The sequence below is a fragment of the Meriones unguiculatus genome, chromosome 10, assembly GCF_030254825.1.
Source record: "Meriones unguiculatus strain TT.TT164.6M chromosome 10, Bangor_MerUng_6.1, whole genome shotgun sequence".
NCBI classification, from domain to species: Eukaryota; Metazoa; Chordata; class Mammalia; order Rodentia; family Muridae; genus Meriones; species Meriones unguiculatus.
Window position 1 is genome coordinate 82,340,035 of NC_083358.1, and position 19,403 is coordinate 82,359,437.

Consider the following 19,403-nt stretch of genomic DNA (forward strand, 5'->3'; position numbering starts at 1 on the left):
ATCTACTCCATTACTTTGGGCACTGTGCAGCTGAGGAAACGAGTAGACACCCTGCTCTGGAGCCTCTTACCCTCAGTGGAAGCAGAGAATGAGAGGCAGTAAGTGAGCATAATAACATCTTCGGGGCTGGCCAGTCTCGTAGAGAAACCAATATAAGGCCAAAGCACAAAGATGCCTGGTTGCTGGAGCTATAGGAGTACCTGTGCAAAGGTTTTAAGGCTGTTTCCTTTAATTAGAAAAAAAACTCTTCTTATAATCTAGTATGTAAAAGAAGACATAAAAGACGCAGATATGACAATATGGAGAGGGAGTCCGTGTCCGAAGAAAAACGAAACAGGAAAAGCCAAAGCCTAGATACCAGAGTGCCCTTGTCCTGACTCCCTTGTGATGAGAAGGCCTCCGGCTGAAGCTAAGTGGGAAGGGTTGACATCTAAATTACCTCGACTCCCATAATTCACTGGAGGGTGCCATTTGACAATGTGAACAATTTTTCCAAAAATTTTATTTTAAATTATGGTGATAACTTTATACATTTGTTCAGTTAAAGCATAAAAAGACCTCTTTTATAAAATCTAATTTTCTCCTCAAAACATCCTGTCACTGAGTGACGGGTTTAATTTGATTATCCTAGCAACTAACAAAAGATATGACATGTAGTAGACAGTCACTAAATGTGACTCGAATTAGCGACGTGACAGAGTTCGATGGTGCAACATTAATTCTCACCAAGTGCAGTGAACAGACACAGGGAGAGGGGTGTATTCTCATCTTCCTATAACCTAGTGTGCGTATATGTGTGATTTTTTTATGCTGATTTACTCTTCTCCCACCTAATTGCTTCATTAACTTCTTTAGCATCTTTTTTTTTGCAACCAGTTTATAGAATTTAATTTGTTCTATCCTCCAAAACTAGATCACAGACCCTACCAGAATAATGTGAAAAGCAAAGTAACTCAAATTGAGAATTAACTTTTCTTAAAAAATAACTCTACCATCATGTATCTGGGGGCTGTAACAAAACATCCCGCAGAGGTAACCTATAGACAATACAGTCTTTCTGCCAATCAAGAGGCTGGAAGGCACCAGCAGCTTCTATGGGCAATGAAGCCCAGGTCTCTCTTTCCAGATGGGATTGTGTTGCCGCGTTACCAGGAAGCAGACAAGGTTGCCGTGACCTCTCTAGTGGAAAGGACAGAAAAGGCAGGCACGGTATCTAGCCCAGATAGGGACTTCAGCACAGGCAGGCGGTCCCCAGTCTGGTGACTCCATAATGCTAAAGCTCCCTGGTTATTATACGTGAGCGACTAAGTTTCAGTACATGATCTTTCGTAACAAATTCAGATCATAACAAAATTCAGTTTTTCCATTTTCCTTCCCAGTAGCCTTCTGATCTTCTGGGCATTCTAGGTTGGAGGGGAATAAATCTGTTACATAAAGTGTACATTTGTATCTTTTTCCCAGCTTGCATCAGAGAAAACTGTAAAGCATTTTGATCCATCCAAAACAAATTCTGAAGTCTGTGTAAGGGGAATCATCGGAAGACTTATCCTGGGTCTATATGAACCATTCTTAGCGTACAGAGTCTCATTTTCCCTAACAAGGGCTCTTATCCAATAGTAATGATGCACTCACCAACTTGATTTAACTATTTTACAATGCATATATGTATCAAAATATGACACTACACACTGTAAATATATAGTTTTATTTGTTAATTTTACCTTAATAAAGCTGAGGGGATTTTTAATTCTTTGAAAATATAGATGACAAAGGAAGGTCACATCAAGATTATTTAACCAAAGATCTGGAAAACTGAGTAAACCCTGTATGTGAGGAAAGCTTGCCTTTAAGAAGCATCAGAAGTACCAAAGGCCTTGAGAAGCAAGAAATGGTCAGGACTCTCCTGGAGGCCAGCGTGGCCAGAGCTGGGTGAACAGGAGGACAGAGACAGGACTAAAACTAAGGGCAGAGCCAGGCCACATAGAGACTTCTAGAAAACAGCTGGCACGGCTACCAAACAGCCCTGGCTCTTTGAACTCACACTGTGCCTGAATGGAGGACAGAGGACATCTACTGGGAAGAAAACACTGTTGTAAGACAGGGCACATAGCACCCATTTAGTAAGTCAGCTGAACCCCGACACGTCGGTGCTCACAGTTGTACACTCCAAATCTTCTGCCCACTGAGGCTAGATTTCTGACATCTAACTAGCCATGTAGTTAGAATAGCGGCCGTTAGCATTTTTATGACCAGATACAGCTGCTGCCTCTGTGTAGTCCAGACGCCGCCCTTACATCATACAGACCCCAACCCACAACTCATTTGCACAGCATTCTCAGACCCTGGGAAGCAGTCTGCTTTCCTTCTCTATGGATTCACATACTGCACGTGAACAGTTATATAGTAGGTGACTGCCCTGCCTGCATGTTCGCTTGGCTTGGTTGTGAGGTTTGACCGGGCTGTAACATATATGGAGTGTTGGTTTCAGGGGTGAATACTATCACATTGTGTGTGTGTGTGTGTGTGTGTGTCCAGTTTGTTTATCCACTTTTCCATCGATGGGCAGTAGGAGTTGTTTGCATGATTTGGGGATTGTGACTTTTCTTACTATGACATACTGTACAAGCATTTGTGTAAACACTTTTCAGTGTTTGGAATATACACCGAGAAGTAGAAACACTGAATATACAGTGATTCTATTTTGTAAGGAAACACCAACCTGTTTAATGCAGAGCTGCACCCTTTTACGGTATGAAATGGTGATTCTTCAGCTATCTCTCAACCCTGTAAGCATACGGTCTCTTCCATCTGCCTTCTCTAGGAGCTGCCTAGCCTAGGTTGCTGTGCTTTACCTAGCCTGGCAGTCTGAATAGCTGCTTCTCCCAACCTGGCTTGAGGAGAACTCTTATATTTTTAAATATGGGGAAAAGTTTTAGAGAGAGAGAGACACTGACGTTTCACATCTCAGTTTGAATCTTAGGACAAAACACAAAAAAAAAGAAAGAAAAGAAAAAGAAAACTCCAATGTCCCAGTTAGAGACAGTCAGGCAGCAGGAAGGGTCTTCTCCTTGTTCTGTTCAAATCTCCAGCTGATCTGATAAAGCCCCCTAAAAACAAGGAAGGCAATCACCATGATGCTACCAATTTCTAATGGAAATCTCCTCCAAAAACAACTTCTCACACACCGACTGCCTAGGTAACTCATATCCCATTCACATTCAGAAAAAAAAAAAAAATTAACAAACACAGGGTACTTCAGGGCCAATGCAGTTCCTAGAATGGCTACTGAATTCTCCTAATCCTCATAAATGAATACTTCAGAAAACTTCTGATTTGAAAATACACAGTCTATTATTTCAAGTTGTTTATGGAGCTCTTGACTACCTCCCCCAACCATACACCAGGAACCTGCTGAGCTAATAGTCCTCAGCACCTTTTCAGATGCTAACGAAAAAATAAATAAATAAATAAATAAATAAATAAAATGTTTTCAAATTTAACTTTTTACCTTGGTTAAGTATTGACATTTATCAAGATTCTAGTTAATAAAAACTAAACCAAGTAGTGAAAAATACATATTTAAAATAAATAAATGAACACGCGGATGTTCCACAAGCCTTCTGATCTCATCATTGATCACTGATCGATCAAAACTTTGCTCCCGACTTTCTGACCAAACACACTTGCATGGCCAGCTCTTAACATCATGCTGAGATAGGGTAAACGTAGCTACTGCCTCATGGAGCAGATAATCAGCTGCAGCCCTGCTTTGCTTTAAAGTGGAAGTGGAAAGCAGGCAGACGACCTTTTCCGTGTTTGTAAATACTTAGAATTTTCACTTCTTGGAAAGAATAGATGACATTGTTTACATATATTAAAATATTTTAATAATAAATATAATCCCTTTTATAAATAGTTAAATGAATAAGACATAACTAGTCATTCCCTAAAGATACTGTGTTAAAAGGATTTGTGAACTGCTTTGTACATTTATTTTTTTCCTTTACACATACATGAGTATTTTTACCTATTTATGTATATCAGTGAAACACTAAATAAAATGTGCATTAAAAACCTCAAGCATTCAGTTAAGAATAGCACTTAATATTTTCGTTTCCAAGTTGCAAATCATCTTTGCCAATTTCAGTCCAACAACTGCTTTAAGAAAAATATCCCTCAGCATAGAATTTAAAGTTTATGTGTAATGTATGTTCTAGGTGAGTTAAAAGACATAGCAAATGATTTAATATTGCTGTGTAACTCTTCCCCCTTAACCTTCCGCACTAACATATACGTCCTTACTCTGATAATATAGAGCAAACATAAAAAACATGACTATTCCGGTGGGAAATTCAGTAAGGCCATTCAAAAAGAGGCTGGGAGCCTTGTGTTGGTCATTGGTCATGGAGCTGCTTGCTGAACCTCCGCCTTGGGGCTAATAGGTGCGCATCTTGCTAAAGGCAGGTTAGGAATACAGCTGGAAGCTGTGGGCATATGCACTCTGTTTTTCACCCGGGTAACAGAGGGAACAGATGGAATTTTGTAGCAAGGCAAAAAGAAGTTTCCAGGCTTGGTAAAAAGAAGGGCTAACGGCCCCTCTAGAGTCCTAGCTCCACCCCTTCATGTTGGCATTTTACACACTTGGTGTTGTTGCTCCATGTCATCTGAAATGGGTTACGCCATTACACTGGGTACCTCAGATGCCTGAATTCAGGTGTGTGTGTGTGTGTGTGTGTGTGTGTGTGTGTGTGTGTGTGACAGAGGCTCAGATAAACACGGGTGACCCTTACAAACAGCTACCCTATTGTTTTAGTTTGTCAAATACGGATACTTATGTTTTTGATAATACATCTTTTTCATAGTTCTGAAGAACATACTTTTCCTAGTTTGGTTTCTGTTGCTGTGATAAAGCACTGACCAACACAAACTTGAGAAGAAAGAATATATTTGGCTTACAGTTCTGTGTCATAGTCTATCATCAAGGGAGCTCAAGAAAGGAACGTGAGGGCAGAAACGGAAGCAGAGACCAGGGAGGAATACTGCTTATTTGCTTGATCCCCAAAGCTTACTGAACCTGCTTTCTTAGATAGCCCAGGACTATCATCCCAGGTTAGCCCAACCCACATCACTCAGTGACCAAGGAATTGCTCACATATATGGCCATGGGCCACTCTGATGGTGACAGTTCCTCAGCTGAGGTTCCCTCTTCTCAGGTCTCTCTAGCTTTGGTTGAGTTTAACTAACCAGCCCAGTGTTCAACATTAAAATATCTTCATCTTTGATTGGCTCACAGACCTAGATTATTCACTTACAAATGATTAGTTCAAAATGTAATCTAGGTGGTATAAATAAGAAACAAACAAAAAAAAAAGATCAGATGTTCTCCAGAAGAATGCTACACATTTGCTGAATACTAAAATGACTCTCATACAAAAATGTTTTGCAATTATGTTTAATTTTTGCCTCTCGTTTTCTCTCTTTGATATATTCATTCTGTTAAGGAAAATTGAGTGAAATCCAAAGACACATAAAAGCTTCCATTTTACTCAATCCTCAGAGCTCAATTTCTTTAAATTAGATCTTTTTTTGCCTTTAACCAGATCTTGCAAATGTTCTTGACTCTGCATAATGAGGACTTGAAAAACTAAGAAGGAACAGCATATATGTTCAACTTTTTTTAAAAAAATGATTTTTAAGTTTTTGTGAATTATGTTTGAATACAAATGTCTTATAATTTTATTGGACATTATTTCCTTTTTAATACTCTACTAAGAATTTTCACATTTTCTTCAAAGTTTGTTTGTTGAAGAGTGGATAGAATTATTTGACTCTCGGTATGGTTTCTTACCGTGTAAATACAGACTTACACAGAGAGCAAGATTTATGTCTGCCAAAGTGAAAGGAACTCATACGTACAATGAGCATAGATGAGCAGATCACTTGTAGTACACCCATTTGAGGTGACCAGTATTCTGCTTTGGTTAGAAGGTTTGATTTGGGGTGAAAGGAAAAAGCGTGTTTGTAATACACTGTTAAATAAAAATGTAAACATGTTCTTTTAATTATAATTTTAGCAGATTGTAATTAATCTTTCTAACTTCCCTACATCTCTCTGAATCCGCATCTAAACAGCTTAACTTAGTTATTGAGAAAATAGGAGACTGGTAACAATATTATCTTTATAAATGATTTTAAAATGTCTTGTTTTAAGTATAACCAATGGTATATAGAACTGTAAAAATATACCGTGCTGTTAAATTTATGCTATATTTTGGAATTCCTAAAAATGAAAGTGCCAACTTTCAATAATGAATACACTTGAAACTAAGCACTGTGCTTCAAGATTCCTCACTACTGTTCGAAGAGACATGATTATTTCCCTTCTCCATCTCTGCTTCCCAGAGACAGTTTGCTTACCTTGTTTTTGTTTTCTCCATTTTGGTATTGCAGCAATGATTTTATTTATTATTAGTTTTTGATACTGTTACACCATTTTAGCCATATCACACATAGAGAATTTTTTAAAAAAAAAAAAGGAATCACTTTCTAATATTTCTTCATAGGGTGAGCATACTGCTTCGGGGAATCACTTCATTACACTAATAACAAGCTTAGTGAAAAGGTTGTTGTCTCAAAACATTCTAAAGTACATAAACTTCTTGCACAAAACATTTCAATATATTTTGCGACAATAGAAATGATGCGTAACTATAAGGCATTTTTCTCAGAACCTGGTTTGTGAAATCAATTTAAGTATGAGGCATATTGCTGTTTATTCTAAGCACATAAATACCATCTGGATACAAATTCCCTCTTTTGCCATGTGTTGACTACAATGTGTTTATACCTATGACCACAGGAGAACTTAAGGGAAGCAAAGTTGATTTTGGCTTCGGGTTTCAGAGCCATCGTCAGGGCCCAGAGGGTGTAGGGGAGCAGAGCAGTGCATTATAGCAGCCTGCAAGCAGAAAACAGGAACATACAGAGGAACCAAGGCACCAAAGAGCTACGAAGGATAAGGCCTAGTGTTCATTCTACTTTCTCCAACCAGCGCCCTCCTCTTCCCTTTGATCACCCATCCATAATGCCATGATGCTATGAATCCACCAAGAGTTGGTCCATTCAGTGAGTCAGAGCCCTCAGGATCTAATCTCTGGAATACCCTGACCAACATCCCAAGGTGTACTTCACTCATTTTTTCAACACTTTTCAATACAATCGGCCTGACAATCAGGATGTATCATTCACCATACATAGCATAATTAGCATCACCATATGTTTCAGTATAGCTTTTGAGTGCTGCACTGTTTGTTTTTAAAAAATAGATCATAAATGTGTGAAATATTCAAACCAGCGAAATCAGGGGTAGTTGAGTCATTGGAATCCATATATTCTAGTTGTTAAAGATATTATTTTGCAAGATCTTAATTTAGCTTCCAGGGCCCAGGAATGAGAAGTTTACTGGTTTTTCTCCTGACTGTGATCATAACTATACATGTTTAAGTCCATGTATGGTCACAAAAGAATTCACTGAAGACAAGTTCCAACAAAAGGGAAAAGGGGGAAATGAAAGAATAGTGGCTTCTCCGTTTTAAAGTGGGATCATTAAATATGCAAGAAGTAATTTTAAAATAGATTTTGGATGTTTAATCACTGAATAATAGTAAAAGGGTGAAAATGAAGTAAAATAGAAAAAGAAGAGAGCTAAGACTTTTTTACTTCAGTTTATATCTGACTTGTATCCCTCCTCTTCTCCCTGACCACATTCTCCTTCCTTCTTCTCCACATCTCTCCTCTCCTCCTCCCCCTCAAAAAAGGGGACCTCCCCTTACCTACTCATCCCAGCACATCAAGTTGTATCAGGACTGATTACATCTTCTAGCTCAGTGTCCTGGCAAGGCGGCCCCACTAGGGGCAAGTGATCAAAAAGCATGCAAGAGAATCCTTGTCAGAGACAGCCCCCAACTCCCCTCACTAGAGGAGCCACATGAAGACCAAGATGTCCATTGTCCGTTGTGTAGGAGGCCTAGGTCCAGTCCATACATAGTCCTTGGTTGATGTTTCAGTCTCCACAAGCCCCACTGGGCCCAGGTTAGTTGGCTCTGTTGGTCTTCTTGTGGAGATCCTGTTCCCTCTGGGTCCTTCTCCCTTTCCTCATACTCTTCCACAAGGCTCCTTGTGCTCCATCCAATGTTTGGCTGTGAGTACCAGTATTTGCTTTGATCTGCTGCTGGCTGGAGCCTGTCAAAGGGCTGCTATGCTAGGCTCCTGTCTGCAAGCACAGAAAAAGTGCCATTAATAGTGTTAGGGATTGCCTCTCTCCTATGGTGTGGCCAGGCATTGGTTGGACATTCCCTCAATCTCTGCTCTAGAAAGATAAGAAGGGAAGATAAACAGCAAAAGCTAGCTAGAATGTTCTGCTGGAGAGAAACGATGAAAAGGACAGACAGGGGAGGAACAGAAGAAATCATGTAAATAAAATAAAGATGCAAATTAAGCAGTAAATGAATGGGTGGGTGGGTGGGTGGGTGGATGGATGGATGGATGGATGGATGGATGGACTGATGGATGGGTGGATGGATGGACTGATGGATGGGTGGATGGATGGACTGATGGGTGGGTGGATGGAAAGACAGATGGATGGATGGGCAGATGGATGGATGGATGATAGATATAGATAGATACTGTAATGGCTCTTTAGCAAGCTTTACTAACCACTCCTGCATGTATGATTTACCTTCATTATACTCTGACTTAGAAGGCTGTTTTCACTTCACAAATGAAGAACCACACTCAGGCAAGAACCACAGATTTTCCTTTGGCATTCAGTGGTAACAACCCTGTCAGCTGCAGTGATGCCTGCGGCAGCGGAGCCGGCAGAACAGCAATGCTCTGTGCTGCACACGTACTGTGTTCCAGTCACTGCACCAACAGCATAAACGAATTGTCTCATTTACTCTTCAGCTAGAGCTCTGAAGTCAGTATCATTACCCAGACTTCAACAATGATGAGACTCGGGCTTTGAAAGTTTATTAACATGTCCAAAAGTAGGAAAGAGGGAGCTCCAGAATTCCAGTGAAGAGCAGCTGATTCCCAGGCCTCTCCTCTTAAAGGCTGCACAGTAAATCCCACGGTCCTTACCGCGGGGGCTGAAAGAAAAGGGCTCAGACCTCACACCCATACAGCATGCTCCCTGCAGCAGAGTCGAGCTTATCAGCAACTTGGAGAGCAAGAAGTCCCCTTCTTCACCTCTACACATTCGCTTATCCAGTTTTTCTTCCCATGCCCATTCCATCCCCCACCCTTCCAAGACCTCACCTGTCTCAGTGACACTGGCACCAGTTAGGGTTTATTCTCTTGTAGCTCGGTGTGGATAGCCACTGGCAGGCCTCTCATCCATGAGTGTCTTGTAGACCCACAGTCATGCCTATCAGGGAGTTGGTTCTTGCAAACAAAGAAATGTTAGGAAAACAATTAGGTACTTACATTTCATAAGCAGTGGTTGACTAGAAGAGTTGAAGTTTGGGATGCAAGGATTTCTTCCTCTGCATGTGCACAGACTCAACTGCATTCTGACGAGACAGGCAATCATCAGTTGGTTGCTGAATATTGCACATGGAGACGCTGAGCATAGTTCAGGCATTTCCAAGCATCTGTTCTGCTACTAGGTAAATAAAGTTGGTCGTGGGCCTGTATGTACTAAAGAAAATTATCTGGATGGAAGATCAGTGTGAGAGCCTAGCTATGTCTGTACTTTTAATTCAGGATCTTTTTGTCTGTGAAAATAAGCAAGCCATGTGCCTCAGTTTCCCAGTATGTAAAATGAAGTGTTAACCAAGATCTTTTTGAAAACTAACAATGCTATTCACGTTTGGTTGAGGTAGACACTAAGTTATAAAGACACACACAGAGAGAGAGAGAGAGAGAGAGAGAGAGAGAGAGAGAAAGGGAGGGAGGGAGGGAGGGAAAGGAGACAGAGTAATTGGAATCATTCATTGGTCGTTGGAATTTACATAAGAATTAGAAGGTAAAGGAAAAGAAACAGTGAAGGTCTACTAACTACTCAAAGACAGCAGCATTAACAAGGAAAACCATGCTTCGAAGCTGTCCCTTATGAGAAGTGCATCGTGTGTGCTCCTGCCACTGACAAAATACTTGACAGAACTTAGACACAGGGATTATTTCTTTTAGCACATGGTTTCAGTTCAGCATGGTGGGTGCATCACAGCCGAGAGTTTACATCACGGCATCCGAGAAGCACAACAGCACAGGATGAGAAACTACCCATGCAAGCTGGCTTTCTCCTTTTTTTCAATTGTGTTCCAAAGTAGCCCCAATCTAGTGGGTGATGCTGCTCGTGTTCAGGAGACCGCCTCTGTTAGCTAATCTCATCAACACACCCAGACGTGTATGCTTTACTAATCCCTCAGGTGTTTCTCCATCCGAACCAGCTGTCAGTCAAGGTGAACCGTCATGGATAGTTGCTCATTTTAATGGGCAAATTAAACATTTGCTTTACTCTGATACCTTCTTTTGAATAACAATCATTATTTTGGGGGAATCTCAGATTTAAAAGTTAAAATTTTCGTGTTTTGAAGAACAAAGCTGTATCTGAGAAATGCCAGTGTGCTTTTTTGCCCACATATTTTCTTGCCAAGCTTCATTTGAAATGAATGTCCTTTTGGAATTGGTTATCCATGTCCCTGAGAGGTAAAAAGAGACATATTATACATTACTTCCTTTATACATATGGATTAAATTTTTTCTTTCACTTTGCTTTCTCCAGCCAACTTTTTTTTTTTTTTCAGATTTCTTACAGGCTAAAGCGTGAGTGCATGTATGTGCTATATAATCTTAACATTATCCATGCTCCAACATTTGATTTGAATAGAGTGGCTTTATTCTCTGAATGTCTTCCAGTATCTTGTCACCTTAAAATGCCTTTTGTTCATTCTATATTTCAGGCCCTGCTTGACACTCAGAACCTTTTGCGCACACAAATCACAAATTTTACATTCAACCTTGGATTTTCAGGGAAATTTTATCACACAGGTAAGGCTCCTCTGACTGCTATTTGAAATTGCATTTCCCTCCTTTTCTCACTTTCCTGCATCCTTTACATCCTTCCTCTGTTTTTCTTCATTTCATTTAACATGCTGCTTCTAACCTTTAGAAAATGTTAATGATTCTAAAGCTTACGGTATTTTCTAATGCCCTTCCTTTTTGTGTTGGGTTGTAATTTACGTACAGAAAAGCCCATAAGGAGCCAACTCTCATCTTTAGTGAATTTTCACAAACTATACATAGCCCTGTAACTCTCAAGTTGAGCAAGAAACTCATTAGCATAACCCCATCTCATTCCTCCGCTGTAGCTCTACCCTTTTGATTATAACACTCCTAAACTGCTCCCCTGGCTTCCAGTACTGTTAGTACACCTGGCTTCGACGTAAGTGTAAAACTCAGTGGATCTAGCTTCTGCTGTTGTTGTTCAACAGTGTGTGAGTCACACAGATATGGTGCTGAGATTGCCGTTCTCTCACTCTTCATTTCTCGGTAGTGTTTCACGTTTGAGCCTACCAGCACTTCATCCGTTCTACCGCCAAGTAGATGGTGATTTTTAGCCTTTGACATTTCTTAGGTCATCCTGTTAGGCGTTCATCTCTGTCCCTTAGAGGACTTCAGTGCCCTTTTGTTGGCTCTCAGCCCAGAGTAGAGTTGCTCACATGGCACATATGTGAAAAACTTGAAGCGTGTTATTTCTAGCTGTCTGAGGACTGTGCTGCGTATTTTGTGTTGTTTTGCTTTTAAATTTTGGCTGTGCTGTGGGAATATAGAAAGTGATATGGTGGCTTTGGTATGTGTTTCTCTTATGAACAGGAAGTGAGCTTGTGCACATGATCACCAACTGTTTGGGATCCTCTTCTGAGGAGTGCTTGTTTCTCTGTTTTCTTTTTGTTGCCGGTTTATAGATTCTTGATCCATTCTCTGTAATGATTTCTCAGTTACATGCATTTACAAGTTCTTTTCTCTCACAGTCTGGGTTGTCTTTTCTCTCTCCCTGTTTTTGAATAATGAAGATACTTAATTTTAACGTCAAATTTATCTTTTCTAATAACTTACTGAGTCTTGTGTGATGTACAAAATCAGTTGTACATTTTTTCATATCATCATTAAAGTCATAGATAAATAAAAAAGAACACATTTGCTATTCCATCAACCAAGTTTGAGGGGTACATTTTAGAATTATACAGTTGTGTTGAGTGTAGCTTTTAAAAGCTGAAACATATCCAAGGTCTGGAAGGCTAGATATTTAAGAAGTCAGTCATCTCCAAACTGATCTATAGTTAATAAAGTCTCAGAAACAGTTCTAACAGGATTTGTGGTAGATATTGGTAACATTATCCTAAAATTTATATGAAAATTCAAATAGGGACGAATAACAAAAACAGTTATGAATATAAGAGAAACCAAACTGCTGTAGTTGCACTAACAAACACTATTAGTAATTCCAAAGTCACTGCCGGTAAGGTGTGGGGTAAAAGCAAGCTTAAAGGGGAGAAAGAAACACAGTCCATGGAAACACACTAATCCCATCTCTGATGGAGGTGGGCATTCCAGTCATCCATGCTGATTACAGAACTTTATGGTGGAATGAAGGAAGCTTGACCTAGAGCTGAGAAAAAAAAAGATAGACACAAAGTAAATTCCAGATTGATCCCAGATTTATAATTTTATGATATCCAAAGATTTGATCCCAGATTTATAGTTTTATGATATCCAAAGATTTCTTAAAGCATAAAAGATGCGGTGCTTCCTGTGAAAGGGATGCTCAGGAAACAGAATGCCCCTGGCTGTTAGATGCTTTGACATCTTTAAAGAGAGGAAAAATAGGATGCAAGGAAGGAATCAGAAAATACACTGAATATGTAATATGTTTGGAAAAGGGTGTATTGCTAAGGCTGTCACTGCGATAAATGCCTGTGGGAAATTTTCCTGGAAGAAGGATTTGAATTTTTGTTTCCAAAAGTTTCACCCACAGTCTGCTTTACCCATCGTGTCTGGGTGGGGCAGAGCATTGTGGTGGCTGTGCGTGGTAGAGCAGCCATTAACCTCATGACAACAGTGATAGAGCAAGGGGCTGTGGAGAAAGCATGTTTTTAGAGGCCTACCTCTAGTGACCTACTTCCTGTAACTAGGCCCGTCAAGTTTCCACCAGATTCCACTGCCCAGTGAGGACCACGTCTTCAAAACATGAGCCTGTGGGGACATTCCAGGTTCAAATGGGATGTTCAAACACAGGGTGATGGTAGAAAGAACTACAGAATTAGCTCCAGGACAGTCCAAAGTCAAGGAATACACAAATCAAACATCTCCTTGGCAACTCACTCTTCTTCCTTCAGCCCTGGATGCTAGAAATGATGTCACTTGTCTGACCTCTTTCTTCTAAGCCATGAAAGGGAGTGTGTGTATGTGTGTGCTCTTTTTCTTTTTAATAATAGCACATCTCACAGCTCACAATGAGTATGCTTCATCTAAATCAATGGAAAAGCTGCAGAGGTGGTGAGTAGAGCCAAGGTCGGTGGGATCTCATTATCTGCGTAAAAGATGAAAGGTCCCACACTGTTATGGCCAGGGGTGTCTAAGACCTGATAAATTATTTTTCATGGAAACAAATATAAAATTTAATTCTCAGCCTTTCAAATTAGATGTTATAAAACTTAATTAAAGTACATTGTTTTCCTTTGTAAATAATTGATCCTTTTCTGTGTTGAAGACTCTGTCCTTTTTATTCAGTCTTGAAGGAAAAGAGAAAATGGTGCTGCTTCAATGGGAAAAATGTTTCGGGAGAAAGCTTCCTTTCTTTCATTCTTTTTAAAATTGTTTCATGTGTTTGAGTGTCCTGCTTGTGCATATGTTTGTGTACTACATGCTGTGCCTGATACTGGTGGAGACCGTAACAGAATGTCAGATCCTCTGGAACTGGAGCTACACATGTTTGTGAGATGCTCTGTGGGTGCTGGGAAGGAAACCTGGGTCCTCTGAAAAAGCAGCCATTGCTTTTAATCAGTAAGCTTTCTCTCCATCTTGAGGATGTCCTTTCTTTATTTTAATTTAAACAGTCTCTTGAATTTTGAAGAGCCCAAAGTTATGTAGCTAGTAAAGTGCCCAGTCTTCACCCTCACTTAACCAGTGTCCAATTTTCCTACAGAGCTTATTATTTAGTTGACAGTGATTTGTTAGAGAAGTTATGTGGCAAAAGAAAACGAACAAACAAACCACGTTCTGGCATCTACAGGACAGTGAGGTTGGAATATACCAGGAAAACACTGAGAGTAAAACATATCTCCAGTCTGATTACATCATAGGGTCATCATAGGGTCATCATAGGCTCAACTGAAAATGTGGAAAGCACTGTGGGATATTGAATTAGGAAATTCTGTCCCCATTTCTGGAGTCTTCATTTGGCCAGTAAATAATAACTAAGGGCCCTGAGTATGGGGTTTCTTAGTTAAATTAACACTCAAGGCCCCTCCTGACCCTCACTCTGATTCAAGGCATGCTTCTTGACCTCTGTAAAGATCACTCTCCTTATTGGAGAAAATGAGGCTGTCTGTGACCTCTACCTCACAGAGGTGTTGTGAGAACTGAGCAGCACAGCGTCATAAAACTCATACCAACTGCCTAACTTCTGTTGAAGTATTAGTCGGGGTCAATTTACAATAGAAAAGCCAAAAAATGATACACTGCAGAACAAGGCTCTTTTATTTAGTAAAATAAGCTTCACTTGGCAGTGACTTGATTGGGCCCAAGTATCGTCTGCAACAAGGTCGGGAATTGACTTCTCATTTCTGTCCTCCTCTGATTCCTACAGAGGAGGCTGGAGTTATCCAAACCTAAGCAACTGCATTTGTTTCATTTGTTTCTATCACAATCTTGAAAGTCAGAAATAGATACTTCCACTCAATATAATTGATTCTGATCTAAAATATACCCAAAGTGGGAATCAAGGAAGCCAGATAAATAGAGCTATTTAAGAAAAATGAAAGACGTAAAATTACATTTCCTGTGAATTAAGATAAATTTGTCAGATGACAGAACGCATTTCTCTAAATCCAGCGCACTTCCAATGTATAAAAGTTGTAATTGCAGTTTTACTATGATTTCAGAGAGGAATAACTAACTTGCTTGAACTATCTCTCTAAAGAACCCTGAGATCTGTCACTTTCTTCTCATTAAATAAACTGAGCAAAACAAGCTAGAAAATGAAGAAATGTTGACAGATGTGGGGAAAGACAGAAATTGTGTGAAACATGGAAGGGGAGCAGAAGCAGCAGCCTAGGAGACAGTCACATGCTTGAGAGCCCCAGTTAACTCCATCACAAGCTCATGGCTGGGGAGGTAGATCTCCAAATGAGATAGTCACTGCAAAGCCTCAAGAGACTTCCCTCTGTTTCTTCTGTGAAAGGTGAAGGAAGGAACTGTCATAGACGCCACTGTGTGCCGAAACCATGGACATACCAAAAACCATTTTCTTGCTCCTGAATACACAAGACATGTCAAAATAATTTCCACTCTCTTCCACCTATTATTACAAATAATAGGTATATTTGTAACAAGCTTCCATTGTTCTGCTTTATTTATTCCCTCTACATTACAATCTGTACAAAGAATCCAATAATTAGAATCTAATGTCTTTATGAATTAATATATGTAGTAGTAAACATGATCTTTAAATATTAATTTTAAAAATGACATTAAAATCTTTTGATATTCATATCTCATAGAGTTAGTAACTCTTTGTAAGTTTGGGGACTGGACAGACAGCTCAAGAGTTAAGACTGTATACTGCTCTGTCAGGGGACCCAAGATCTGCTGCTAGGACCTGGGTCAAGTGGCTCAAAACCAGCTATCACTGCAGCTCCATGGGACTTCATACCCTCTTCTATCCTCTGCTGGCATCACACACATGCAGATAACCACACACGGATGCACACATGCACATTATTTCAAACATAAGTAAATCTTTTTTAAAGTTTTGTCATAGTCTCTAATTGTTCCCTAACTGCTGGGTTTGATGACTTGTGTACATGTGAAATACTGTAAGTGATGTCTTCTAAATAGAGCACATGATAGCAAATTCATAGCTAGTAACATATATGATAGATGTATACTAGATATTACATAAAGGATAGATGATACAGATGATAGACAAATGATAAATAGATGAAAGATAGATAAATAGATTGATTGATTAGATTGACAGATAGAAATAGATGTTACAAGATTGATAGATCATACATATATGCGTGCACACAAACAGACATACATTCATCCGATAAAGATGCTGTTGGAATTAACTGAATAATCATTTCTGCCCCCACAGGAACAGAAGAGGAAGATGAAGGGGATGACTGTCTGTTGGGGTCTGTGGATGAGTTCTGGTGGTTTCCCCACATGTGGAGTCACATGCAGCCCCACCTCTTCCACAATGAGTCCTCTTTAGTGGAGCAGATGATTCTCAACAAAAAGTTTGCCTTAGTAAGTAACTGGCTCTGACTGCTAGACTGAACTCATGTACCATGGAGAGGGAGTAGTGAGATGTTTGAATTGGAAACTGCCTTGAGGTTCTGGTGTGCTGGCTTGCCTTAAGCCGCTTTTCTCAGTAGCTGTTAGTTTTGATATTATGTTGTTTTCATGTATGGCTCTTGACTTTGTACTACGCACTCACCACTAGATTTCATGTTTTGATGGTTCTAATTTAAGAGAGACTTCACAAAACATAAGGCTCAATTACATGGCACTATGGTCAAGGTTCAGAAGACACATATCCTTTCTAAACACTTCCTGCCACACTGCACTGAGGGACAAAATGTACACACAAAATAGGTCCACTGCATAATGAAACATTCCATGACCTAATGTCATGTTCTAAGAACACAAGCTCCCAGGTCAGAGAATAACTGTCACCGAGGTAGAGAAGAATAAGTTATAGTGGAAATGGGCTTGAGTATACCCAAAGATTCAAATAAAACTAACATATCAAGATGAATTGAAATGAAGTTGGTGTAACAAACCAAATGGGATACCATAAAGCAGACACAAGACAATGAGAGATACTGCAAACTTTTAGAATAAAACATTTGCTCATCAGAAGAAAAGCACACAGGTTTGTGCTGAAGGCACTATGATTTGTGACAGGAAAGCTTACAGTAAAACTTCTAATACGTACTGTATGAAGGGAAATGTGCTTACGATCAGAGAGGACTCAAATGCATTTATATAGGTGGTATTCTACACCAGCTGCGGCGGCCAAGAAATTTTTCCTACCAATATGATGGTTCTTTGCTCAGACTTATACACAAACCAGTTAAAATTAGCAAACTGTATTTTTCTTAAAGATATACAAATTCTAACTCTTTGCAGGGAGCACTGGGGTTCGTGTTTGCCCTTCACTTTAAACCTACTCTCCAAACAGAGCCTCTAGGGTACCTTTCTCATATACTGATATTTTGAAGGAAAAGCAAGAGTGAGGCCTCTCAACACTGATATAAAGGAAGTATTTTGACATTCACAAGCTTCTTTCCCCCCAACTGGAAATGATCATGAGGCTGTAAAATGGAGTAAACGCTGCCACACGTAACAGACATGAAAGTTCTCCATGCTCTGTCTGGAAGACTGAGATTGCCAAAGGCAGCAAGGTTGATCAGTGAGAGGTGGGATGGACAAAAAGATAAGAACAGGTGCTTCACAAACCTCTAGAGAGCAAGGAAATGGAACCTGGGACAGGGAACTATGAAAATACAGCACACTAAGGCATTGGTGAACATAATGAGGATGGGTTTTTCCTGTGACTGTTGTTTTAGTAACCTTTAAGCAAACAGTGTGTCCTTTGAAACTTGAATATATTGATTGGCTGCAGACTAATGTTCATTTCCCCCCATCCGTATGATGGCTCACAACAATCTGTAATTTCAATTCTAGGGTACCTGAGGTCATCTTCTGGCCTCTGGGGGCACCAGGAATGTATATGATGTACAGGTGTACATGCAGGCCAGACACCTACACACGTAAAATAAAATAATAAAAGTTTGATTTTTAATGGAACTGGAACAATATGTATAGACAATAGGATCCTGTTGTTACTCAAATCAACCATGAATGACAGCATTGTGCTCTGAGTCTTAAATACTTGAATGTAAACAGTAAAAACAGACCTGTACAGGAGTTTTATGCATTTTTCTTTTACAGTTTCATCCTAAAAATGTAAGAATGTTTCAAAATTGAAATCTTGTTATTCAGAACCTAACTCAAATTTCAAGCAAAGATCTATGGTTGACATTACTAACCACACACTGACAATCCAAATTGTGATCTCTTTCTTACATTTTTTATTACCTCATGCATTACATCTTCAACTGTAGTTTTGACTCCCTCCTCCTTGAACTCCTCTTGCTCCATGCCTCCCCTCTCCCCCTGCAGAAAAAAACAAGCCTCCCAGGAGACATCAACCAAACACAGCTACAATAAGACCAGCTACAATAAGACCAGGCACATACTATCACATCAAGGCTGGACACAGCAACCATGTAGGAGGAAAAGGGTCACACAGATATGTAAAAGAGTCAAGGACAGCCCCCACTCCCTCTGTTAGGATTTCCACAAAACACCAAGCCACTCAGCCATAACATATATGTAGAGGACCTAAGTCAGACCCCTACAGGCTCCCTGGTCTCTGCAAGTTCCCATAAGTCCCGGTCAGTTGATTCTGTGGGCCATGTTCTCCTGGTGTGTCCCTATCAGAATAACCCTAGCAAAAACTCCTGGTAATGGGGGACATGAGGCTTGAACTAGCCATCTTCTGTAACCAGGCAAGGCTGCAAGTGGAAGGACTGGGACACCAACCCAGCCACGAAACCTTCAACCGACATACTGGATCTGTGAGGGAAAAAAATGACTGAACTTAGAAACTTAAGACTAGCCACAAAAACACAAAATAGAAAACATTATATAATATATATAAATTATATGAAACAATAATTGGAAAATAACAGTCAATGGAAACCAACTGTTGTTTTTATCACCTTTATATTTAGTATCATAAAACTGTCATCTTCAGTTTTTGCCTCGACCCCTGAAGTGTTCACCATTACAGGTAACGAGAACAAAATCTTTAAATTTTATTATTTTGTATTGATATGGCAATTGCTTAACGTGAGGTCCACACAGTTTTTAAATACATGTTACTTACCTCAACCCCCATTAAGGTATTAGACCTCCAAAACGACATTGCTGCTAAACCTGAAGATGAAAAGAGCATGGCTTACATCTTTTTTAACTTATTGTGCTGTTTTTCTTTTAGTTCTCTCAATAACCCTGAATTCTAAGCATATGTATTCTCCCTT

General features: G+C 39.7%; 1 protein-coding gene across 4 annotated transcripts in view; it reads left to right on the forward strand.

Annotated features, from left to right (window-relative positions):
• Ndst3 (N-deacetylase and N-sulfotransferase 3) overlaps positions 1-19,403 on the forward strand; it is a 147,524-nt gene that overhangs the window by 41,085 nt on the left and 87,036 nt on the right. For all 4 annotated transcript variants that reach the window (XM_060392794.1, XM_021650661.2, XM_060392796.1 and 1 more), the window contains exons 3-4: positions 10,965-11,052; positions 16,385-16,539. In XM_060392794.1, coding sequence (XP_060248777.1) covers positions 10,965-11,052; positions 16,385-16,539 — 243 coding nt within the window. The remainder of the gene's footprint in view (positions 1-10,964; positions 11,053-16,384; positions 16,540-19,403) is intronic.